General features: G+C 65.7%; 7 protein-coding genes across 7 annotated transcripts; 2 read left to right on the top strand and 5 right to left on the bottom strand.

Moving 5' to 3' along the window:
* Positions 1-48: 48 nt before the first annotated feature.
* EMIHUDRAFT_197831 (hypothetical protein) lies at positions 49-1,122 on the top strand (the record flags this gene model as incomplete). The annotated part of the gene is made up of 1 exon (XM_005761798.1): positions 49-1,122. One exon carries the CDS (start codon positions 49-51, stop codon positions 1,120-1,122), a length of 1,074 nt encoding a protein of 357 aa, XP_005761855.1.
* A 3,552-nt stretch (positions 1,123-4,674) lies between these two features.
* EMIHUDRAFT_58336 (hypothetical protein) lies at positions 4,675-4,983 on the bottom strand (the record flags this gene model as incomplete). Its single annotated transcript, XM_005761797.1, has 1 exon — positions 4,675-4,983. A coding segment is annotated over one exon (309 nt), but the record flags the coding sequence as incomplete, so codon positions are not given.
* A 4,172-nt stretch (positions 4,984-9,155) lies between these two features.
* EMIHUDRAFT_432839 (hypothetical protein) lies at positions 9,156-10,624 on the bottom strand. The gene has a single exon (XM_005761796.1). The coding sequence runs from the start codon at positions 10,599-10,601 to the stop codon at positions 9,663-9,665; it is 939 nt and encodes a 312-aa protein (XP_005761853.1). The 5' UTR covers positions 10,602-10,624; the 3' UTR covers positions 9,156-9,662.
* A 598-nt stretch (positions 10,625-11,222) lies between these two features.
* On the bottom strand, positions 11,223-12,459 carry EMIHUDRAFT_432837 (hypothetical protein; the record flags this gene model as incomplete). The annotated part of the gene is made up of 2 exons (XM_005761795.1): positions 11,283-12,459; positions 11,223-11,245 (listed from the first exon to the last, which is right to left on the bottom strand). Coding segments are annotated over exons 1-2 (1,170 nt in total), but the record flags the coding sequence as incomplete, so codon positions are not given.
* Positions 12,460-12,531: 72 nt separating this feature from the next.
* Positions 12,532-15,534, bottom strand: EMIHUDRAFT_448355 (hypothetical protein; the record flags this gene model as incomplete). The annotated part of the gene is made up of 5 exons (XM_005761794.1): positions 12,532-12,638; positions 12,825-13,331; positions 13,381-13,669; positions 13,879-15,344; positions 15,492-15,534. 5 exons carry the CDS (start codon positions 15,532-15,534, stop codon positions 12,583-12,585), a joined length of 2,361 nt encoding a protein of 786 aa, XP_005761851.1. The 3' UTR covers positions 12,532-12,582.
* A 1,336-nt stretch (positions 15,535-16,870) lies between these two features.
* On the bottom strand, positions 16,871-17,218 carry EMIHUDRAFT_197825 (hypothetical protein; the record flags this gene model as incomplete). Its single annotated transcript, XM_005761793.1, has 1 exon — positions 16,871-17,218. One exon carries the CDS (start codon positions 17,216-17,218, stop codon positions 16,871-16,873), a length of 348 nt encoding a protein of 115 aa, XP_005761850.1.
* A 1,522-nt stretch (positions 17,219-18,740) lies between these two features.
* On the top strand, positions 18,741-20,347 carry EMIHUDRAFT_96696 (hypothetical protein; the record flags this gene model as incomplete). Its single annotated transcript, XM_005761792.1, has 3 exons — positions 18,741-19,757; positions 19,999-20,160; positions 20,264-20,347. The coding sequence occupies 3 exons, from the start codon at positions 18,741-18,743 to the stop codon at positions 20,345-20,347; spliced, it is 1,263 nt and encodes a 420-aa protein (XP_005761849.1).
* Positions 20,348-24,150: the final 3,803 nt, after the last annotated feature.

Raw genomic sequence — 24,150 nt, 5'->3', positions numbered from 1 at the left:
GGTGCCCCGCGGTGTGTCGTGTGTAGATGTGCCCGCCGACGCGCATCCATGGACGCCGAGCTAGATGCCGAGCCTCCTTGCCTTGCAGATCTCAATGACGACCTGTTGCGGAAGATTGCCAGTCGGCTTGCCGAGTCTGACCTGGCTTCCGCCGTCGCCCTCAAACGATGCAGCAGCCGCTTCAAGGACCTCGCCACCCCGCTGGTGGCAAACGCCGTTTCAAGGATAAACACGAAGTGGCGGGATGCGGCAGACAAAATCGGCATGAAGGGCGCTGCTCGGATCAGAGGCGGACTCGAGCGCAACGAGGTGCTGACCACCCTCGCGCTCCCGCACAACAACATCGGCGCGGAGGGCGTAGCCGCGATCGCGGAGGCGCTACGCGGCAACGCGGTGCTGACCACCCTCGACCTGAGCGGCAACGAGATATGCGGCATTGACGAGGACGGTGATGGTGAGTACGATGCGTCCGGCATCGTTGCGCTCGCGGACGCCCTCAAGGTCAACGGGGTGCTGACCACCCTCAACCTCGCCAACAACCAGATCCGCGACCAGGGCGCCGCTGCGATCGCGGAAGCGCTGCGCGGCAACGGGGTGGTGACTGAGCTAGACATCTCCTGGAACCAGATCGGCCCCACGGGTGCCACCGTGATCGCCGACGCCCTTCGCGTCAACGGGGTGCTGACCACCCTCAACCTCCGCTACAACGGCATCGGCAACGAGGGCGCCGCCGCCCTCGGCGAGGCGCTGCGGGGCAACGGGGTATTGACCAACCTCAACCTCGGCCAGAACTACAACATCGGCGACGAGGGTGCCAAGGCGCTAGCATCCGTTCTTCGCGTCAACGGGGTGTTGACCGAGCTCGACATCGGCTGGAACAGTATCGGCCCCGAGGGCGGCGTCGCGATCGCCGAGGCGCTGCGCTGCAATGGGGTGCTGACCAACCTCGAGCTCATGGGCAACAACGTCGGCGACGAGGGCGCCACTGCGCTGGCCTCCGCTCTTCGCGTCAACGGGGTGCTGAAAAGCATCAACCTCGAGTACAACAAGTTGGGCGACGAGGGGAAGGGAGCGATTTGGGATGCGGTGAGCGGGCGGCTAGGGTTCGAAATGGTTGGGTAGTAGGGCTAGAGGGTCGCTCTACACTTAGCCTCTGCAGCGAGCGAGCGCTCAACTTAGCCCCCGCACGGAGCCGGGCTCAAACTTAGACGCTGTATGGTCGGGGGCCATGAACTTAGACGACACCGCAAGGCCAACTCAGGGGTAAAACCGGGTATACCTGCAAAAGTCCAGGTTTACCCGAAAAATACCTAGACCATGACAGATCAGAGGCGCACACGCCCTGTCCCAGCTCCCCCACTCCTCACACTGGGTTTGCAGTGCGCGGCCTCGCCACCTCCCTACCAGGGCAAACCCCCTCTCTCCCCCTAGGTGCTGCACTTGACGTCCATAGAAGGCGCGCGGCAGAGGCGGGAGGGAGGCGGGGAGAATCTAGCTCGCTCTGGCAGGGAGGCAAGGGTGTGATAGAGTGTTTGGGTGAGAACAGGCGGAGTGTGTGTGCCTGTACGCGATTGGGAGAGCACTTGTGACGAGGCATGGTTAGGCGAGTGGCAGTCGCTAGTGCGGACTTGCTAAGTCGTGTGTGCTCCCTTTTGCTTGCTAAGACTGGAACAATTTTTTTTATGTGATGAAGTCGGTTTCAGAAAGTACGACATGGCACATCGACATGCAGGTGGGCCGTTCACTGATGCGTGATGGCGATGCACACCGCGTGTCGCGCGTGTGCGCGCGCGCGCGCGCGCGCGCGGTCTCGAACCCACACACGCGCGCACTCGCGACTCCGACAGCCGACACACACACTGCCCCCGAGAGCGACTCACACGAGCGACCCGGGAAGGAGCCCACGCCACACCGGTCGCGCCGCGGTCACCGCGTTCTCGGCCGCTCCCCGAGCTCTCCCTTGCTCTCACGACTACTCGTCCTCCTCGCTCTCCTCCTCGCTGCCCTCGTCGTCGCTGCCCTCGTCGTTGCTGCCCTCGTCGTCGCTCCCCTCGTCGCTCCCCTCGCCGCTCCCCTCGTCGCTCCCCTCGTCGCTCCCCTCGTCGCTGCCCTCCCCGTCAGAGGAGAAGGGCGTGCTCGGCTGGCTCGCCCACACCTCCATCTTCTTTGGCAGCGGCTCGTCCTGCTGGTCGCCGTGGCCCAACTGGCCCTCGCTCCCACGACCCCAGCTCCAGACATGGCCGCCGGCGGTGAGAGCGAGGCTGTGGCAGTCTCCAGCCGACACAGCGACGACGCGCAGGCCAGCCAAAGCCTCGGCTTTCTTCGGCAGCAGCTGGTTCTGCTCGTCGCCGTGGCCCAACCGGCCATCGGCTCCACCGCCCCAGCTCCAGACGGCACCGTCGGCGGTGATGGCGAGGCTGTGGAAGTCTCCTGCCGACACGGCGACGACGCGCCGCCCAGCCAAGGCCTCGACCTTCTTGGGCAGCAGCTGCTCCTGCTCGTCGCCGTGTGGCCCAGGCCCCACAGGGCGCCGGCCAGAGTCTGCGAGTTTGCTTAAAAGAACCTGAGGCCGGGGCTAATTTCTTTATTCGAGATGTTTGATAGATTCAGGACTGAAAGTGGAAAGAGGCCGCCCCCCGCGGCCCCAAAAGTTCCACGTTACCCCTTCATCAATCCTCATTCTCATTGTGCGCCTCTGGCTCTGTGGACTGCGCGAACCGCGGCGCCGCGGGCGCGCGCATCGAAATGGTGTGTCGGCGGAGCGGAGCGCGTCACTTGCGTCGCGGGAAACCGAACAATCCTCCCGGCGAGAATGCGGGCGTGCCGACATTGTTTGCGGCGCTCGCCGTTGGCGCGATCGCGTCGAGCACGTCTGGAGCGGGCGAGGAGAGTGCGAGCCGACCGCTGAGCGCTGCCGCCTGCGCGCGGCGCGCCGTTTCCGCCGCCCTGGTCCCGTCTGTCCCCGCCTTCGGCGTCGCCTGCCCGCCCAGCCGCATCGAGGTCCAGCCCATCGAGGCTGGTCGGAGCGGAGTGCCTATTGAGCAAAGGCCGACCAAGTCACAACAGACCCGCGGATCCCGCGGCGGCACTCGCGGGAGGAAACGCCCGCGCCAGCAGCGTGCGCGGGGCCGCCACTCTCCTCCACCGCGAGCGCACCAGCAACCCGCGATGCGAGCTGCTCGCGCCGGCGCGCCTCCACCTCCAGACGCTTGACCTCCGCCTTGCTCTCCTCAGCCTCCCTGCCCGCATCGGCCGCCTCCGCCTCCAGTTTTAGGCTACGCTCCTCCGCATCCTTGACGCGCTCCTCCAGGACGGCGAATTTGCTCGCCAGCGCTTCGTGGCGCGCCTGCGCGTCGCGCGCCGCCACCTGCAGGAGCTCCTGCTCGCTCACCTGTTCACAGCTAGAGGTGTGAAGAGACGCTGTTCACACTAGCGGCCTCCGGTGAGCAAGTGCTCGCCATCATCTGGGCCTGCCGGTGCACCGCGTCCTCGCGCTGCTTAGCAGCAGCCTCCCGAACCGAAACCTCGCGCTCGCGCGCGTCGAGAGCTTTGCCGCGCTCGGAGGTGGCCGCCGCCGCCGCCGCCGCTGCGCTCTCCTTCTCGCCGAGCGACGTCTCCCGCGCCGTGACCGCCGCTTGTGCCTGAGTGTGGGGCCAAGACCAGGTGAGGAGGCCAAGGCGTGAGCGAGCGACGGGGACCGGCGGTGGCGCCGTGCGGATCGACTCGATCATTCCAGAGAGTGTGGCCAGCTGCTGCTCCGAAGCGAGGCTGGCCTTCTGTTCGATGCTGGCCAGGCGCTCGCTCACAGGCTGGATCGACTCGGACAGAAGCCGGCGCACCTGCTCGGAAACCGCACGTGAGCCCCCTTCGGCTCGTGCTCTCCGGCACCTTGGGGGAGATATGAGGGAGATATGAGGGAGATGTGAGGGAGATATGAGGGAGATGTGAGGGAGAGGTGGGGGAGGTGTGAGGGAGATATGAGGGAGATGTGAGGGAGAGGTGGGAGAGATGTGAGGGAGATATGAGGGAGATGTGAGGGAGAGATGGGGGAGATATGCGGGAGAGGGGAGGCGAAACGGGGTGGCGCGCCATGCCCTCGAGCGCGGCGACGTCGAGCGGGGACGGCGCCTGCGGGGCGAGGACGCGCCCCGACGCCGCCCCCTCGCCTTTCGGGCCGCTGGGAGGAGCGGCGGAAGCGGGGGCGACAGAAGGCGTCGCGGCGAGGCTGGCAGCCGACGACTTGAGCCAGTCGGGCGTCCGCACCCCGGGCGCCGGAGCGCGCACGCCCGACGTGGCGTGCGGACCGCTGCTCGCCGAGGCGGCGGAAGTTGCGGCGGCGGACGTGCCGGCGGTGGGCGACGCGATGGCAGCGGGGGTCGTCGGGAGCGCGAAGCTTAGCTTGGAGGGAGGCTGCGACGCCGCAGCAGCGCCAAAGAGTCCCTTTGCGCCCGCCGCCGGCGCGCCAAAGGCGGGGGGAGGTTCGCTGGCGGCCGGCGGAAGCGGCGGGGGCGGCGAGGGGCGCGGCGAGCTGGCGCCCGGGCTCTGCTGCGCACTGGTCCGTGGCGACTTTGCGATGGGCTGCTCGTGAACTGCCGCGGAGAGCTGCTCGACCACCTTGCTGAAGCGGGGCCTCTCGTCCGCCTCCACCTTGCCCAGCTTCTCGCGCGCCGCGTCGAGTGCCGTCCGACCCTTTTGCGTCTTGAGCGACGCGTCGGCCCCCGACGAGAGCAGGAGCGGCACGCAGTCGTCCCACCCCTCCGACGCCGCGTAGATGAGCGGCGTCACACCCGCCTTGGTCGTCTTGTTGACGTCGGCGCCCGCGCCGACCAGCGCCACGATGTCCTCGTGCCGGCCGCACTTGGCCGCCCAGTGCAGCGGCGCCATCGTCTTGCCGTCCACCGTGTCCACGTCGGCCCCGTCGCCGATCGCCTTGACGAGCGCGTCGTGGTCGCCCATCTCGGCCGCGTTGATCAGGTCCTCCGACGCGGCCGCGCTGGGCGCGGCAGCCTTGGCGGCGGCGGGCGGGGCCTCGGCCGGCGGCGCCGGGTTCTGGGGGGCGAAGGAGAAGGGAGCAGCCGGCGCCGGCGCCGGCGCGGCTGGAGCCGGGGCAGACGGCGAGGGCGCCGGTGTGGCGCCGACGACGCCGTCACGATTGAGGTCGACGCCGCTGCTCTCCTCCATCCAAGCTACCGCCGTGGAGGCAGGCGACGTCCCCACCGCGCTCTCGGCCTTGGAGGATCGCTCTCCAAACAGCCCCAGGTCCACCTTGACGAACGACTTGTCCCCGCCCCTGTCCGAGCCATCCTCCGCCTCCGCCTCCGCCTCCACCTTCACCGCCTCCTCCTCGCCGTCCGCCTCCTCCTCCTTGGCGCGCGCCGCGCCCTCGTCCTCGTCGTCCTCCTCATCGTCGTCGTCCTCGTCGTCGTCCTCGCCGAGGTGCAGCGCAGCCTGAGGGTGAGGGTGAGGGTGAGGGTGGGGGTGGGGGTGAGGGTGAGGGCGAGGGCGAGGGAAAGGGTGGGGGCGAGGGCGAGGGCGAGGGCGAGGGCGAGGGCGAGGCTGAGAGGGTGAGATGAGAGTGGGTAGAAGCACGGAGGCAGAAAAAGGCGGGGCAGATGCAGACGCAGACGCAGACGCAGAGGGCGGGCAGAGGCAGAAAATAGAGGCAGGCGGAGGGGAAACGCAACCTCCACGCCAGCCTCGCGCAGCGCCTCCCGCAGCGCCTCCACGTCGAGGTCCTCGTCGAGGGCAACCTTCTTGAGGCGCGCGTTCCCGCGCAGCGCCTCCGCCAGGAGCGCCACGCACTCGGCGCTGTCGTCCATGTCATTGTTTCGCAAGTCGAGCACCTCGAGGGATGTGAGCCCCGAGAGCGCGCGCGCGACCGCCTCGCAGCCGTCTCCCCCAAGCTCGCAGTCCTCCAGCTTGAGCTCGCGCAGCTTCTCGCACGAGCCGACCTCCACGGGCGCCCCTTCGGGGCCGAGGCTCGAGTTTGTGAAGTCGAGAACCTCGAGCGCCTGCAGGGTGGTGGCGGAGAGGGCGGCGGAGGCAAGGGCGGTGGCGGAGAGGGAGGCGGTGGGCTAGGAGGCGGTGGCGAGGGAGGGGGAGGCAATGGGGGCGGCGGTGATGGAGGAGGTGGAGACGGTGGAGGTGGTGATGGCGGTGGCGGTGAAGGAGGCGGCGGCAGCGGCAGTGGCGGAGACACACCAACATCAGGGCGGGAGTATGGTATTGTGCAGAGTCAGAGCACCGCGTGAATACACGGGCTAAATGTTGACTACAGTCGAATACGGTCGAAAGCCGCTGAATCCTCTCGGGCGCTGGTTGGAATGCATGAATACGTGTTCCGCGTCTAGGTGCGAGTGCCGTCGAGCCATGGAAGGGGCCGAGCAGCGATGCGACGATGTCCGGCTGCTCGAACCGGTGCCCCTCGAAGACGACCTCCCTCAGCTGGCCCGCAGCGCTGCGCAGAGCCTCAACCAGCTCGGCGGCTCCGGCGGCGCGCATGGTCGGGTTCTCGTCATAGTCCACCGGCGCGCCTAGGGGACCGGCTCGCACCTAGGGTGATATGGGGCGTGTCTCACTCACAGTCCTCGTCACGCTCGATGCGGGCGCACCGCGCAGCACGAGGCGGGAGATGCCGCCGCGCTGTAGCGCGGCGACGATGGGGGCGGCGTCCCCCTCCTTGAGCAGCGAGACGTTCTCGAGCTTGAAGACTCCCGAATTGGCCGCGCCGAAGGCGGGGGCGGGAGCCCCCCCACCTCCGCCGCCGAAGGTGAAGCCGCCGCCACTCGCGGCGGGCATGCTGAAGCCGCCGCCGCCGCCGGCGGCGCTCGGCACAAAGCCACCGGCCGCGGGGGCCGGAGTAGACGCACTGCTGCTGCCCCCAAACACCCCGCCGCCGAAGGGCGCCCCACCGCCGCCGAAGGGCGCCGGCGCCGTACTCCCGCCACCGCCGAAGGGCGCTGGCGCCGTACTCCCGCCACCACCAAAGGGCGCCGGCGCCGTACTCCCGCCACCAAACGAAAAGCCGGACGAGGCAGCAGGCGCGCCACCAAAAGAGAAGCCTGTCCCGGAGCCTGACATGCTCGTTGAGCGCCGCCGCGCGTTTTTTTTGAGCTTAGCCTTCGATGTTATGAAAACAAACGCAAGGCGGACATGGCATATCGCTCTCGGGCTCACAGACATCCCTCACACCCGCCGCACACCCGCCGCCCCCGCGCGCGCCCCACCCCGGCCGGGAGAAAGGGGAGTGACAGTTTGGGATTACGAGCCCGAGTATGTTGAGTCCTGGCTCAACAAACAACGCAGATAACAAGAGGGGGTGGTCCGGCTCACAGGTCCGGCTCACGCGCCTCGAGCTCGCCATCTACCGCACTGAACACTTCCGCCCCCTCGCTCCCAACCCATCCACCCCGCCCCGGGCCGCGCCGCGCGATCTCGGGCGATCTCGCGCTATCTCGGGCGATCTCGGGGCCGCGCCGCGCTATCTCGGGCGATCTCGGAGCGTCGCTCGCGCGGCGTCACACCTGCTCAAAAAGGAAGGAGGTTGGAGGCAGGAGGTCACGCCCCATCCAGAGCGCCGTCGTCGCCGGGTTTTTGGCCCCCGGGTCGTCGCCCGACGGTTGCTGCGCGGGGCAGCAGACCATCGGAGGGCGCGACGACGCCCCATCCGGCACGCTCCCCCCTCCACTCGGCTATTGCCGCACGAGCGCCCTCAGCGGCGGAATTTTTCCCTCGCGCTTCCTTGGGCCCCCGGCAACGCCGACGGACTTCCCGTCCCCCCACCTGCGCCGCAATCACCGCCGTGATTGTCGGCGCTGCGCCCCTTGGCGCCTGTGCATGTCCCGCGTGCCCGCCCGCCAAGGCTGGTGCCAAGGCCAAGATGGTTCCGATGAGAATTGTCTTCCTTTCCTCGTCCGTTCCCTCTGAAGGCATCGGCGGAGCCTCTCATCCCACATGGTTCGAACGACCGTACGTGTGTACGTACATCACAGGGCATGAGAGAGCCCACATCCGGATAGTTCGCACGATGTGCTCTATGGGTGACAAGAAGGCGCGAGCTCCGGAGGCTAGAGTCCCGTGACGACTGTCACTTCAGGGTACTCTGAGCCGCTCGCGCCCCTTCCAGCTATGCCGGTAGGAGCCGGGGCGGCACTCAAAGCAAGGCCCGTGGGGCACTCGCCACGAGGCCACTCCCATCTGGCCGTCGACACGAATACCACACGCACGTGTGCTATTCCTCATGCACACCGTGCGCGGGGACGCTGAGGGTGCCGTGATGGAGGGATGGGAGGCTCCTACCGGCACTTCCCCCACTCGCCCTTCCTTGCAGTTACTAGAGCGCGATCTCGCCCAGCACATGGCGCGACGGGCCGTACGCCGAACAGGTGCCAGAGGCGACCTGTGAACAGAGAGGTGTGAAGAGGCGCGGCGTCGGCCGGCGCCGACCTCTCTAGATTAGCGTCGAGGACGCTGGCGTGGCTGCGCCACGCTGTCGATCATCATCGCGCATTGCCCTAGCGCGCTTGGCGTGACGGGCTAGTGCGCCGAACAGGTGCCACAGGCGACCTGTGAACAGAGAGGTGTGAAGAGGCGCGGCATCGGCCGGCGCCTACCTCTCTAGATTCGCGTCGAGGACGCTGGCGTGGCTGCGCCACGCTCCCGATCCCCATCGCGCATTGCCCTAGCGCTTGGCTCGATGGGCTAGTGCGCTGAACAGGTGCCAGAGGCGACCTGTGAACAGAGAGGTGTGAAGAGGCGCGGCGTCGGCCGTCGCCGACCTCTCTACTCTAGATTAGCGTCGAGGACGCTGGCGTGGCTGCGCCACGCTGTCGATCATCATCACGCGCAAATGCAACGAATGCAAATATTGCATAATGCAACGAAATGCAATCACGCGCAAAATGCAACGAATGCAAATATTGCATAATGCAACGAAATGCAATCAGCGAACGCAGTTGTAATGCAGCTGTAATGCAGGTGATGCATGCGGAATGCAAAAAATGCAATGCATGGGCAAAACCCACACGCATTTTGGGCAAGAACCACACTTATGCCGGTGAGCCGCGCCATCCTCGATCGCCGTGCAAAGCTCGCTTCCGAGCTCTCACGCCGCGCGTAGGGCCCTTAGGGGCCTAGAGAACACAACCCCCTCTCTCTTTTCTTTCTCCCAGTAAGCTAAAAGTACACTGAAAAGCTAAAAGTACACTAACTGTGAGTAGTCAATCAATAGAGACCCCAGTCCCGACGCAGATAGTATTAGTTCGCAGAGGACCAGACTCCAGAGGCAAGAGCTACCAGTGCTGTAAGGTGTAAGTCTACCAGTCAGAACCAAAGATACAACAGCTGTTGGAGGTAAAGTAACTAATCCTCATGCTATGGCTGAGTGCTTGCCCACACACACAAATGCGTCTCAGACAGAGCCGCTATGCTATGTGCGAACGCAATAGCGCAAGCGGCGGCACGCGCCACACCAGCTGGCACCGACGGCAGAGTCAGGACGTGTCGGTGTCCGTTTACAACCCCAACGGTGCAGAATGGGAGATGGAGGCAAGTCAGCGCGCCCGGCTGGCACCGACGGCGAGAGTTAGGAATGGTCGATGTCGGTGTCGGATATTAGGGGGGGGCCCAGGAGGGCACTCTTGCTTGTGCCGATTCTCGTCGGACTAGGTGCTGGGGCGTGCAGAAGTACCGCTGAGGCGTTCCGATTCATTCGGATCAGCCGACTGCGTCGCCTGCGTCTTCGCCTCGACGACGGAGACGGGCACGGCCGGTTCAACCTCCTTTTCTTCGGACTGAATCGCTTGCGGCATCGCGTCGGCCGAGGCCCCAGCCGCTGAATGCAGCTGAACGCCGACGGCGACAGGGGGGGCGGGGAGATCCGAAGATGGGCTGGGGGTGGGGCGTCCTCGCTTCTTCTTGATCACGCACACGAGGACGAGGACGAGGACGAGAGCAGCTGCTGCACCGCCCGCTCCACCGGCGATGACGCCCACAGAGATGCCGCCGCCGCCGCCACCGTCGCCGCCATCGCCACCGTAGCCGCCGCCGCCATAGCTGCCGCCATAGCCGCCGTCGAAGTTGTCGTTGCGAGGGGGAGGCGGGGATGGAGGTGGAGGCGGAGAAGGTGGGGGAGGGGGAGGCGGGGATGGAGGTGGAGGCGGAGAAGGTGGGGGAGACGGCGGGAAGAGAAACCAGCACCAAGTCGCCAGGGTCTTTGTCCAATCGAGATCAAGGAAGAGAGGTTTCTCATTCCGGTCGCCGATGCTCGCCGTCCAGAGTTCCCACCCTGCCTTTGCGTAGAGCTTGTACGCTGCATCCAAGCGCAGGGCAACGCTCACGCTCAGCTGGGTGTCGTGATTGGCACTGCACGTATTCGAGCAGCCGAACAGCGCAGTGTCGCAGTATGAGTCGGTACGACCGGCAAGAAGGTAGGTAGTTCCGACCGCTGTACTGAAGTCGAAATACGCACTGACGTAGAGGCTGGCGCGGACTCGAAAGTAGACTTCAGCCTCGGCAAACTTCGAAAGCGAGGCGAACAGCCCCACGTACAAAGAAGGGTGTACGCCAACTTGGGTAAACGCAGACAGGGAGAGGCGCGCCATTGCCTCGCTAGGCGACGAGACGGCACCTTCTGCACCAGGCCTCTGTTCAAAATCGCTTGCATCGGCGAAGAGAATGCTGCTTCCACGGGTATGCAGCCCAAATGTCCCAACTGCCTTCACGCTGCGTCGGTACTTGAGATCCGCCTCCGCGCTAATTTTCATTCGCGCGGAGAGCTCGAGATCGATGATCACCCCAACGTTAACGTCGATGCCAGCAAACTTCACACCAAAGCAGATGGGGGAAATGCAAACAGGACAGGTCACCTGTTCAGGGTCGGTAAGGCAAGGCAGCACACTGACCGAGCCAAAGTTCTTGTCGACGCTCCCGCTCGCGCGCGCCGTGAGATCGACGTTCGCCTCGAGCGTCGAATCAGCCCACGACCACGACTCTGCAAACGGATTGTACTGGTCGACGCGAATCAGCACGTGGACGTCAGCGCTGCCGGTCATGCTGCAGTCATTGCACGTGAGACTTGCGCCCGAGTATTGGTTGCCGAAGGTAACGACTGACTGCGATGGGGGTTCGAACCGCCCGCCAGGGCCGAGCGTGTCTGACCAGTCGGAGATGAAGCGAAAGATAAACGACTGCCCACGGTGGCACTTCGACTCTGTCTGGATCCGAAAAAAGAACTCGGGGAAGCCGCCGAACCAGCCATCGTCGGCGCAGTCGTGTTCGCGCAGGTCCGGCATCGTGAATGTGAATACGTTTGGTGAGTCACGCATATCTCCGCTCGTATACCTTCGATTGGTGATCCAATACCGGGGGGAAAGGTCTGCGCAGTGGGTGCTGCCCCACCCACCGTCCGATTCTTGCACGAAGATTTCAACACGCTCGTTCGTATTGCTTTTCCACCGGAGAGTGTACTCGTTCCCAGCCTTGAGGGAAATCTTGTCTCCAGTCTTCCAGAAACATGTCCGATCCTCCATGCCAGGGCCCGGTCGGTCGCCGTCGTTGCAGTCTGTCCCTTGGAGTACGAGGGTGAAGTCGTCTTGTACCCCGTCCTGCAATAACAGACGGTTGCATGAGGTATGGTAGAGCTCGCGCCGGTTGGCCGACGATGTGTTCTGCGGGGACGACTTCTTCTGCTTCTGAGGGCGCGCCGCGTCGGCAAGCCGGCGCCGAGCGAGAGCGTCCTTCTTTGCGTCTGCGATCACCGCGTCTGCACTCGCAAAGCCATACTTGTCGTCATACCCGCCATTGTTAGCCAGCGATGCCAAGCGCTTGTCGCGGGCAGCATCAAACGCGTGTGGCCTGCCCTGAAAGAGCTCGAGCTGCGCATGCTGGAATATCTCATTGAGCGCGGCGTGCACCGTGCGAAGATTCACCAGCTGGCTGTCAGCAGCAGACGCGGCGATGGAGGAAGAAAGCACGCGCTCGCGAAGGGTGCTGCGCCACGGCGAGGAGGTGCCATCGGCCTCTCGAAAGGTGCAGTTGACGTCGCCAACGATGATCGTCCCGTTCGTCATGTTCATCGGAACGCTCGTCGCGACCTTGATGTCTGTCACGTCGTCGCCTCCCTCGCCGTCCGACGCCTCACACGACTCGACCATGTCCGTGAGGACGACGACGTTTGGGTGCCGCTTGGCCTCGTACTGGTAGTAGAGAAGGCTGTCAGTCGCGGCGTTGTGGTGCTGGAACCGATGGCGAAAGAGCAGAGGGTCGTCGGCCGCCGCGCCCGACGAGTGGTTCGGGCGGAGTCCCTGAGCGTGCGACAGGAGCATGCCGGTCGGGTCGGCGACTTGAACATTGTGGAGCGGTGTGCTCGCGAGGTCGGGCAGCCCCGACGCAGCTGCGTGGGCGAAGACGAGGAGCTGAAAACCCGGCGGCATCGATCGTTCTCCGGTCGAGCAAGCTCGATCGTTCTCCGGTCGAGCAAAGCTCGCTTTTGTCGCCCGGGGGGCCCCGCGCCCCCCAGAGCCTGCTCCGCTGTCCACCATTTACACACATGTTTTCACAAAAAAAGAAGGCACGCGCCCTCGGTCACCCCTCCCCCTTCACCCCATGCTTCACCCCCTCAACCCACGAGACCGACTTGTCTCTTGTAGGCGGGCGCACCCAGGTCGGAAGGGATGGCGGCTGGGCTTCTCTCGGGATCGAGTCGATAGATGCTCGCCGACTCGCGGCGGACCCCGAGCGGTGGGGCGACGCCCGGTCGGAGGCGCGCAGGCACGAGCGGGACTCGGGGGGGCGGAGGCGGGACGGGTCGACGGTGGGTCGCACACCGCCATCCTCGAGGCTGTCGAGGCTGATTCGCAGCGTCATCCGCGCCGAACGTGCCGCGTGGTACGTCTCCGAGGCGGAGGACCGACCGGTGAGCGCCGCCCACTCCAATTCTGCCTCGAGCCGATCGACGAGGTCGCCGAAATGCTCGCGCGGGAAGACGAGGGACCGCCGCTCGGCGATGAGCTCGACCAGCTGGGAAGACGCGGCCCCGCCCCCGTCGCACTGAAGGCGCTGCACTGAAGATGCCGGTAAGCCGCCGCCGCCGCACCGCCGCCCATCCTCCGCACAGCGGGCCACGACGCCATGCTCGACGCTGCCGGCGAGGGCGTCCCGATGCCGATCCCGCAGCGCGCGGCCCAGCTCGGAGCGCGCGAGGCTCGAGGTTCTCCCAACGCCGCGACCGGACGAGGCGACCGACGGGTCGATGGCGGCGACGACGGCGAGCCCGTATAGGCCAAGTACCACGTCGACGAGTAGAGCCTTGTCCTCCTCGTGCGTGAAGTGGCCTATGGGCAAGACGAGAGGGTCCACGTGAGCACAATTTGCGTGCTGCACCCGGTAGCCCCGGCGAGGGGAGGCTTCCTTGGAAGACGTTTACCGACTCCTCGATCCACCGCCGCCGCTGCGAGAGGTGGGCGAGTGCCGTCTCGAACACATACATCTGCTCCGCGCCGTTGATAGCGAGGAATGCCCACTGCTCCAGCCGACACCACCCGCGCTGCAGGTAGGTCTCCGCGTTGACGAGCGAGGGCGGGTTCGAGCCGAGGTGCTGCGCCTCGGGCGCGCACACGACAAAGTAGTGCGAGCAGGCCACGCAGAACGGGATCGAGCCAATCGCGAGCCGCTTGGTGGTCTCGTTCTCCTGAGGGACTGCGGCGGGAGGCGACGGCGGGGCGGAGGGCGGTGTTGACGAGGGCGGGGCGGAGGGCGGTGTGGCGGCGAGGGCAGGACGGAGGGCGGTAGCGCACTCGAGTGGTAGTCGAGCCAGATATGGAGCGACTCGGGGTCGAGCCCTTGCCTCGCACAGAGCGCCTCGGCCGCCTCGAGGATGACGGGGTAATGAAGCGACTCGGGGTCTGGGTGCGTGAGCGAGAGCCACTGGTGCGACACGAAGACGAGTGGGTGGCGGACGGCAAAGGCGACCGCTGACTGGACAGTATCGCAGCAGCGAAGGGCGCCTGCGTCACGCGCCTCCTCGTACGAGACGAGGCTGCCAAGTTCGCGCAGCCTGAAGAGCGGCATCACCGCGAGAGGGTGCTCGAGCGTCGTCACCTTGAGGACCGCATGCCGGATCCGCTTCTGCTTGCAGGCGTTCTCCCGATCAGCCGCGGCGCTGGCCAGAAGGTGCCGCTGCCAGCCGCGGCGCGCGTACACGAGTAGTACGACGAGCAGCACTAGCCCGAGGAAGGTGCCAAACGTCGTGACGATGACGGGCCACGTCTCGGGGATGCACGCGTCGTTGCCAGGCTGGGGCTTGTGGGTGCCGAAGGCACACGGCTCGCACGCCATGTACCCGTGGTCCTCATACCCAGCGGGGCAGCCACACTCGCGGCTGGGCAGCGGGACGAGCGGCGGCGGGCACCGCGCGACGAGATAGAGCGTATCGACCGGCTCCCGGGACCACCGCCCTCCGCCCTCCGGCACATTCTCAGAGAGCCTCCGCTCCCCTCTGGCCGACTCATGTGTCCAGTCGAGAAAGAGGAGCAGCTCGTACTCGCCGACGAGCGGCGCGGCCACGGTCGCCTCGTACCGCCCGCTCGAGCTGTACACGTACTGTATCTTGCGCTCCTGCCCCGAGGCGCGGTCGCGGAGTACGACTTGCCAGGCCTGGGGGCCGTGGTGTTGGCGAACCTCCTCCACCTCCTCCGGCTTCCAGATCGCGTGGGCGACGCGCAGCCCCTCCGATGGCAGCGAGTGTGAGACGCGTAGCCCCTCCGAGTCGCACGCGGTGAAGACGACCGCTTGCTCCACGCCAACGTCGACGCCGAGGAAGGTCTGCTCCGCCCGGCCCTTGCGCAGCGTCTCCTCGTCAAAGTGCCGCACCGACTTGTCCGCAAGCTTCGCCCCGAGGGTGCTCGGCAGCGGCGGCTTTTGCCGATGTCGGTCACACCGGTATGCGGCGCTGCCTCCGCCACCAGCGCTACCCGTCACTAGCTGCGCCTCGCCCCACATGGAGTGGTGTGCGCTGGTGGCGGGTGCGACAATGAGTAAGATTGGGACCGCGACGAAGGTGTCATTGAACGCATCTGAGGTGAGGGTCAGGTGGACGGAGGAGCGGTATGGCTCGATCCGCTCGGGGACATTGGGCGCAGCGCTGACAACGAACAGGCCGCCTTCAGCCTGGCCGGCGGGCAGAATGCCCGAGGTGGGCTTTAGGGCCAGCCAGGGCGGAAGCAGCCTCTCTTCGACCGACCATCGGGTTTCTTCGACCGCCGAGCTGGCGTAGTCGAGGAAGAGTTGGTGGGAGTCGAGCCGGCCTTCCGACTTTGTGTGCGTCAGCACGACAGTTGGAGAGCTGCCTGATATGGCATGAAAGCGTGGCACACGCCAGTCGACGTTGCCGGTTGGATCTCGCCAGTCGACAATTCCGTGCCGCGTGATTCCCTGCTGTGACGGCAGCAGTGGTGGCGGGCGCGGCGGCGGCGGCGGCGGCGGCGGGTGTGGACTGAGTGCAAGCGCGTAGGCCAAGACGATGCACGGTAAGCCCATCCACAGCAAGGCAGCTCTGAGTACAAGGCTGATCGGCCGTGTCCCCAGCACAGGTGTCAAAGGTGGGCCGCCATCCGGTTTTTGTTTTCTTTTTATTATCACGCTGAAAGAATTTCACAACAAAAGGCTCTCGCACACGCACGATTCACACGACAGACAAGGCGCAGACGACGGCTTCCTTAGAAGCCATCGTCCTCGCCACAAGAGCCGGCGCTGAAAGAATTTTACAACTCTCCAGCCAAGCTTCCCAAGTGCCCAGATCTCCAACCAAGACCCTTGAGGGGCAATATTGCTTATTGGCCGGAGTGAAGCGCACACTCCAGGCGAGGCAAACGCCGGGCTGCGCTGTACAAGTAGTGGATGCCCATGGTTGCAACGTGGAGTGTTGCGGCCTCACCATCTGGTTGGTGCTACGCGTGTACGCAAAAATGAATACGCGAATCGCGAAACACACGTCCCGGCAGGGAGACGAGCGGCGTCAGCGGATCACTCTGGCAAGGGAAGGGGGGGGGCATGGCCGGGTAGCCGCGCCTCCCGGAGCTGGTAGCTTCAGTTCTCACGACAGCGCCTCCACGGCTGCAACATCGACTGCCTTCGCTTCCGCGCTCTGCGAGGTCTGTCTCGCCGCAGCAATGGCGGCGCGAGCTGCCGGCGCGTTTGTCAGGGCCCGGGCTTGATGTTGCCTCCTGTACATGGGCGCGAGCGCCGTCTCCCTGATTCCCCCGGTGCCAGAGACGGCGCCATCGATGTCCACGACCCTGTTGGTTTCCTTTTCGGGCACCTACGTGGGAGGAAACGTGGGAGGAATCGGAGAGTGGCAGTGGGTTCTGCTTGGCTGAAGCCGCTCCGTCCAATCTCGGCCTCGTCGATACCTTGGACGGGTCCCTCGGTGGCTTGTGGGGGTTGTCGGGGTCTCGGGCCCAGAGCCTGGGCCCAGAGGTGGGCATGGTGCCCGCTTGAGCGCCGGAGATGTCGTCAATCTTATTGGTCTCGCGCGTCTTTATGAGGTGTTTGGGGTACTCTGTCGTCCGCGGGCCCGATGCGCTGATATCGGCAGTGATCAGCCCAAACGCTTCGGAGGGCGATCGTGGGAAGGTTTGGCCGGGCTTGGGGATCTTGGCCGGAACAGCGCCATATGCGCCACCGTCGAGGTCGCGGTAGCTAGGGGCGAGAGGATCTGAGCAACGCACCGGCCGGCCGCCGATGCCAAGTCCTGGCTTTTCGTTGATATCTGCCACCGCCATCAGGTTGCGCGTTGCCGTCGGACGGCGCAGCAGCTCGCGTGACCTGTGTGGGCGGAGACTCACCGAGCTCAGGCGAGGTGGGCGTCATCGGTTCAAATCTTGCGACCGTGCCTGCTCTCTGCCTGCGTCACGTCTGACCAGTCCATCAGGTCCCGCGTCGCCGAGACACGCCGCGGCGGCTGCTCGAGCGTGAACAAGACGTCACGGGCAGGCTTGGACGACTCTGTTTCCGGCGCCGGCACAAACGTCGGCAGCGAGTAGTCGGGCTCAAGTGGATTGGTCAAGCGGCTCGTCGGGAGGCGTCGGGGCTGGGGCGTTGTGGCAGCGATATCCGCATTCGAATTGAAGGGGTGGTGGGACGTGTTTCGCCTCGCAGGTTGCCTCGCCACCGCGCCGTCGATGTCGCTCACATCCAAAGGGTCGATGCGCTGCATAGGCATATTTGTATAGGCACGCCGAAAGCTTTGAAACGGTCGAGTGAAGAAATAAATGCCCGGTCTCTTGCCCGCAACCCGATCCCGATCATCTGGCCCGCTGGGTGTGCTTCTTAGCCCCCCGGCCCTGGATTTGAGGCTGCTAACTGCACTCCAAGTGCTCCAAGTGCGGTCCCCGGTCCTGGGCGTGCGGTTACCGACTGCACTCCAAGACCAAGTGCTCCAACCAAGTGCGCGGGCCCTCAGCGGAGCTGGGAATAGGACCGCCGCAAGCGGCGTGGCGTGGAGCGGTTGAGCATCCCTCCGGGGGGGCCCTCTGCGCCGGGGAGGCGTTGTTGGAGGCTAGGACGACAGCAGCACAGACCGTACACAGACCCCGTAGAGCCTCTTTCTTGTGCCCCATGAGGGTGTAACAAAATTACATGCAAAGACACATGTGAGCGTGGTCCATGTCCATGTAGTCATGGGATGGTCATGGGTCCCTCTCTCTCAACCCTCCCGCGCCCCACCTCTGCGGACCCCTCTCTAGCACCGGCGGCTGTGCTACTACAAATGAAGCTACCAGCTAGCCTTCTGGGGCCCTACAGTGGCCAACCTCGGAATGTGGAAGCAGTATGGCTGTGCTCGCTCCTACACAGCCATCTTACCTAAGGATGGCTGAGCTAGCTGCAGTGCAGCCATAGGAAGCCTTCAGCCCGATGGCTGCAATACACACAGGGCAGGGCAGCCATCCTTGGTAGACATGGCTGGAGACGCACTAGCCATACCGCCGCCTCGAGGTGAGCCCTCTTGGCTAAGCTGGCTACATCGCAGCAATATTGGGTAAGATGGCTGGGCGACAATGTTTCCAGCCATCTACTATGGCTGTGGGGGGGTCCCGTACCACGCGGAATCGACCCTATCCAGTGCTCAAGTGCTCAAGTGGCTGGGGCACAGCCAGTGCAGCCATTCTCCGGAGCATGGCTGGTGACAATCGATGGCAGCAGTCCGCCGTCCCCGCCACACGCACAAATGGCTGCGCGTCTGTCGCCCCCGGCCTCGCGGGACAGCTGCCATCGGCTGCCATCGAATTACCACCAGCCAGCCATGTGGCTCTGTCTGGAGGATGGAAGCTGCAATCTCTCAGTCAGTGTCCCAGCTATAAGTACTTAGTAGATGGCTGTAATGGCTGAAATGGCTATGCCCCCTCACCTGCATGTGGCTCCTTGCCTGCTAGACTGGCTGTGTGAGTCGGACGCTGCACTCTGCTCGACAACTTTACTTACTCGCGCGCTGCACACTGACGACCGACCGACTCAGTTCATTCATCGCCGCGAGCAACAAACAGCTTCAAGACGCGGTAGCTGTTCGCATGGACCATGCGGAATCAGCCCTATCAAGTGCTCAAGTGCTCAAGTGCATGGACGCTTACCACATTACTCGAGTAAACACAGCTTGACCGCATAAAGTGTGGCATGTTACGGAAACGGTAAAATTCAAGCTTGATGGCACAGGCACAGGCACAGGCAGTCGCGACGTGCAGGCCAGCATGCCGACGGGTCAACCCCTCGAGGCTATCGCCGTGACCGCGCTCCCCGCGGGCGTGCCTCGCTCTATCAAGGTGCTGCGCACCCAAACCGACCCGCAGTTTTACTTCGCCTTCGACGAGCTCGACGATGACATGACCCGCATGGCAAGGCACCTGATTGTGGAGCCGACGCTCACGCGGACGTGGCATGAGCTGACGAGCGAGTGCTGCCGGCGACATGGCACCGTCATCGACGTCGGCGCCAACTACGGTTGGTACGCGCTGTACTCGCTCGCGCTCGGCTGCCACGTGAGCATCTTCGAGCCAGTTCCAGCGTTTATCGAGATTCTGAGGATCGGGCTGCTGCTGAACAATGGGTTTGCGGAGCGCGCGACCATCTACCGCAACGTGGTGAGCAGCTCGCCGGGCGAGTACACCCTGCCGGTGCCCATCCCTCGGCCCATCGGCTTCCCATACTTGAAGAAGCTCGGCATGACCGGCATGGTGGGCGAGCACGGCGTGATCAAAGGGTACGACGTGCAGAGGTTCCGGCACTACAACGTGACCGCACGGAGCGTGCGCATCGACGACGAGCTACGCGTGTCGCTCTCCGCCACGCGCGACGTGTGCATGCTCAAGCTTGATGTGGAGGGATATGAGCCGCAGGCGCTGGCGAGCGCCCGGAGACTGCTCTCGGAGAGGTGTGTCCTCTCGGTCCAACTGGAGATGACCCGGCGCGAGGCAGACCTTGCGCGCATGGCGGCGGCCGGCGGCTGCTCCCATCGCACGCAGGCCGCGCAGAGCGAGCGCAACATCGCCATGCTCAGCGACCTGTACGAGATGGGCTACACGCTGCGCGTCATCGGCAATGCGATCATCGACTCGAACTATTCGCTCCCGGCCGCACGCCGCTGGAAGCACCTGCACACCTGGCGCGGGCTTCCGCGCCTGGTGGCGTCTGGAGCGCCCGCCCACCTGCCGGCCATTCGGTGCGCCTACTGGCAGGTGCTCGACTTCAAGTCCATCTCCACCAACCTGGTGGGACTGCAGCGCCGTGCTTCGTGTGCGCAGAAGCTGCCGGAGCATCTGCGCCGCAGTACCAAGCGCAGTTCGTTAGGTAGGTAGGTAGTTTATACGCGAATTCTTTTTTCGAAGCCCAGCCAGTCACCGTGTGGAGCACACCGCTCACCCGCTGATGCCCCCCAACCCCCCCCCCTTCCCGTCCCCCACCACCACTTCAGCCGGTCTCCGCCTCACGACCCCCTGCCCCGGTCCGCAGGTCTCCATGACGGAGGGCATCAGAAAGGAGATGAGGCGCGTCTCATCGTCGAGCAAGGCCTTGGTCGCTACAATCGCGTCGCACGTCGTGCACGACGGCGAACCTCTGCTCCTGACGGGCGTGTGTGTCGAGGGCGCTGAGGCGCTCGATGCCGCAGCGACGGTCCAGCAGTGCCCGCCCGCGGCGGCCTCTCTGCTTCGCAGCGTGCTCCCAGCTGGCGTGGCGTGGCGCGATCCGGCCGACGTGCTCTCCCAGCTTCCGCCAGGCACCGATGAGCAGCAGGGCATTGCCATCCTCGGCTGTGCGCCGGGCGATGCCGTTTGCGGCGAGGATCGCTGCGGCGCTGTGAGCGCCCACCTGCTGCTGCACGGGGGCACGGTTGAGTGGCAGGTTTTCGGCGCCGCCGAGCGCACCGAACTTGCAGCGCGCTGCCGAGGCTGCGATACCGCATCCGAGGCGGCGGCTGCGCTCCGGAGCATCCAGCGCACGTCGCAGCACACGGTGCAGCAGCAGGGCGATCTGCTGCTGCTGCCGCCCTGCGCCGTCTTTGTCCGCTGCTCACGCGCGCCCGCGGCGCTGCTGCACTGGCTGAGGCTGGACGCGGCGTGCGCGGTGGCGGCGCTGCGCATCGACAAAGCCCCCGTGCTCCCGCCGCTCGCGCCGGCGCCGCCGGCGTGGCGCGCGAGGCAGCTCGCTCCGCTCTCGCGGTATGCGACGTACCTCTCGCTGGTTCGGCGCGTCCAAGGCTACGGTGCCGCAGGGCGCGAGCGCGACGGCGGAGCGCTCTCGGAGCAGCACGAGGAAGACGAGCTGCTGCTGCTCCTGCGCTGCGCCTCCGCCGTCATCGGCGCTGAGACCACCCGGGCGAGCGTGGTGGTCGGCTTGCTCGGAGACAACTCCCTGCGCGCATGCGACGCGTGCAACGCCGAGATCTTCAACCGCTGCGTGCGAATCAAGCGGCCCGCCGATCCGACTCCCAACGGCACGGCGGTGCCCGACGACGGCCACTTTTGCCTCCGCTGCGTCGCCGACGGCCACGTAGGCGCTGGTGCCGGCGCGGCGGACGGTGTGGCGCTCGTGCAGCACGCCTCACACGAGCAGCTGCTCGAGGTTGTGGCGGTCGGGCTGCAGTTGCTGCGCGGTTCGGCCGAGGCGGACGCTCTCCGCGGCGCCGCCGAGGCGGTCCTCGATGGGAGGAGCGTCGGCACGCGCGCCGACGGCCAGCGCGCGTCCCTCGCTATGCTGGCGGTGGAACGACTGGCCAAGCCTCCCCCGCCGCCGAGAGAGGGCGGCGGGCGCGTGGCAACCAAGCGCGGAGCGTCGGCGGAGGCTGTGGCGAAGGGCGACAAGCGGACGAGGAGCAGCGCTCCCTGCTCAGAGGCCGAGGACGAGGCGCAGTCTGCGACGGCGACCAACGCGGCGCCTCGGGCCGACGCCAAAGTCAACGCCGAGGCCGAGCCGCCGCCAGCAGACGAGCACGACCTGTCGGGCCTCGAGGCGGAGTTGAGCGAATACGGCCCGCCGCTCGGCGTGGGCTCGTGCGGTGCGCCGCCGGGGGCTTCGCCGACGGGCGTCTGCGGCAAGGCGAGGGCGCTTGGCGAGTTGGCGCTGGGTGCGCCCGAGCCGACCGTGCGCGATGCACTCGCTTCGGCCGACGGCGACTTGGAGGTTGCGCTCAAGGCCCGTCCGGCGTAGAAGCGGCAGACGCGTTCTTTGTACTCCGACTCGCGCTCGAGAGGACACGCCCGAGATTGCAATCTCCCCAGGGTTCGGCTCCAGTGTGGGTAGGGGCGCCTCCTCTTCGAGAGGAGGCGCCCTCCGCTGTCCTCCACCTGTTCACAGCCAGAGAGAGAGGTGTGAAGAGACGCTGTTCACAGCTGTCGTAGGACGACCGCTGTCCTCCGCCGTATTCCGCGGCATTCCTTGCATGTGTAGCCCACATATTCACGCGTGCTCTGCACACGGCGCCAGACCGTCTATTCCCCCCTGACCTCGGTGCATTCATGACGTACTCCCACCCTGACCTCGGCGCATTCATCACGCAGGTCGTCCGCCGCCGCGCCGAGAAGCGCTTGGTGCGGGCGCCCCCCCGGACGGCGAGGAGTCCCCGTTCGCCGCCCATTGAGCCAGCCCTTCGCCCCTCAGGCGCAGCTGCTGGAGTATCACGCCGCGGCGTTGGCCGAGCAGCGCGAGCGACTCTGCGTGCTTCTCTCGCCCCCGCCGGGCCGCCGCGAGGCTCTAGGCCCCGAGGAGCGCCACTCACGCGTCAATCGGCTGCTGGCGCATTCGCACGCGCGCCTCTCAGAGGTCGCTGCTGAGACGGAACGCGTGCGTCGCTACACGGCAGGGCAGGAGCGCGAGCTCACCGCCCTGCTGCTGCAGCAGCAGCAGCAGCAGCAGCAGGCCATGCAGCAGCAGCAGCAGCAGCAGCAGCGGCAGCAGCCGTTTGCTTGCGGGCCCGCCTTGCACGACGTGGGCGCAGACGGCAGCAACGGCCACTACGGTGGGGCGGTGGGCGGGGACGGCGCCTATTGGGAGGGAAACACGCTCGTCATCGAGATTCCAAACATCCAGCAGGCGGCGTCCTTTCTGATTGGGAAGAAGGGCGTCGTGATCGAGAAGCTGCAGGACACACACAATTGCAAGATCCAGATCGAGAAGGAGCCATTGGGGGAGGCGCCGTTGCGCAAGGTGTTCGTCACGTCGCACATCTCGCGCGACAATTGCGAGCGCTGCGCCGAAGGCATCGCAAAGAAGATGGTGGAGTTTACGGAGCTGCAGGGGCAAAAGAGCGTTCCGCCCAACTTCCGAGCCCCGCAGGCCGCGGCAGGCGGCTTCTGCGGCGGCTTCAACTCCGGAGGCATGGGCGGAGGCATGGGCGGAGGCATCAATGCGGACATGAACATGATGGCCAACCAAGGCTTCGGGGTCCCGGGCATTGGCAACAGCGGCGGCACTCCATCCCGTCGAGGTGCACCATCCCAAATCGAGTCCGATTGATTGATTGATCGTAGGCATGGGCAACGGCGGCGGCACGATGGGCCACATGAGCTACGCGCCCGGCGGGATGGGCGGTGGCTTTGCTTGCGGGATGGGCGGTGGCGCTGGCTGTTGCGACTCGTCAATGGGCGTTGGGGGGGGGATGACCAAACTACACACCGACATGCTGGAGATGATGCAGGGGATGCAGAGCGGAGGCGGGATGAGCGGGGGCGGGATGCAGGGCGGCGGCTGCAGCTTCGGCGCGGGTGTGGAGCCATCCACGATGCAGCAGCAGCAGCAGCAGCACATGCAGCACCACGTGCAGATGCAAATGCAAGGGGACATGCAGATGGCGCGCCGCTCCTAGAAGCTGAATATCTCCCCAGATCCCCCCCCCCCCCCCCCCCGCATCTCCCCGTGTCTCTCCTAGAAGCGGAGTATACTCCGACCTTTGTATTCCAGCGAGCCCTCGCGCGATCCGAGGCCTAGAAGCGGAGTACACTCCTACCTTTGTATTCCAGCGAGCCTCGCGCGAGGACACGTACTCCACTGTATCCCGCCGCATGCAGCGGAATAGTTGTACTCGTACCGCACTCGCATCGCCCCTGCCGCATCCTCTCTCAGAGTTTCCCCAATGGCCTACAGGCGCGCATGATGCACGAGCAGCAGCGGCAGCCACCGGCCGCCGCAGTGCAGCGCGCGGCTGCGCCGGCGGCGCGCATGGTGCACGAGCAGCCGCAGCAGCGGCAGCCGCAAAACGACCAGCGTTCGAAGCAGAGGGGTTGGATCTGGCGCTCGTTACGCACTCGTGCTGAGAATAGGCGAGAGCAGCCCCACCATCCACGCGGCGGCGGCGCCGCCGCCGCCGCCTCTCAGCCGCAAGAGCATGTGCCTAGCCATGCCGCGCCGGGCCGCGGGGGGCATGTCGCCGATGGAGGAGGCGGGCCAAACGCACACGCGCACACGCGCACAAACACGCACTGCTATCCATCCCTCGCGGCAGACCTGACCGTTCACCCCACCCAACCTCGCCTTGTGGTCCAACGCGTGCCTCGGCCCGGACATGCGCATGCACATGTACATGTACATGTGGCAACCTGACGGCTGACACTTGGTTCTCAGTGCATCAGGCGGTCGACGCGAGGGATACGCGCCGCGCGAATGCCCCTC

The sequence above is a fragment of the Emiliania huxleyi genome, assembly GCF_000372725.1.
Source record: "Emiliania huxleyi CCMP1516 unplaced genomic scaffold EMIHUscaffold_7, whole genome shotgun sequence".
Classification (NCBI taxonomy): Eukaryota; Haptophyta; order Isochrysidales; family Noelaerhabdaceae; genus Emiliania; species Emiliania huxleyi.
The sequence above is the reverse complement of the archived record's forward strand: the minus strand, read 5'-3'. Positions and strand labels throughout refer to the sequence as shown.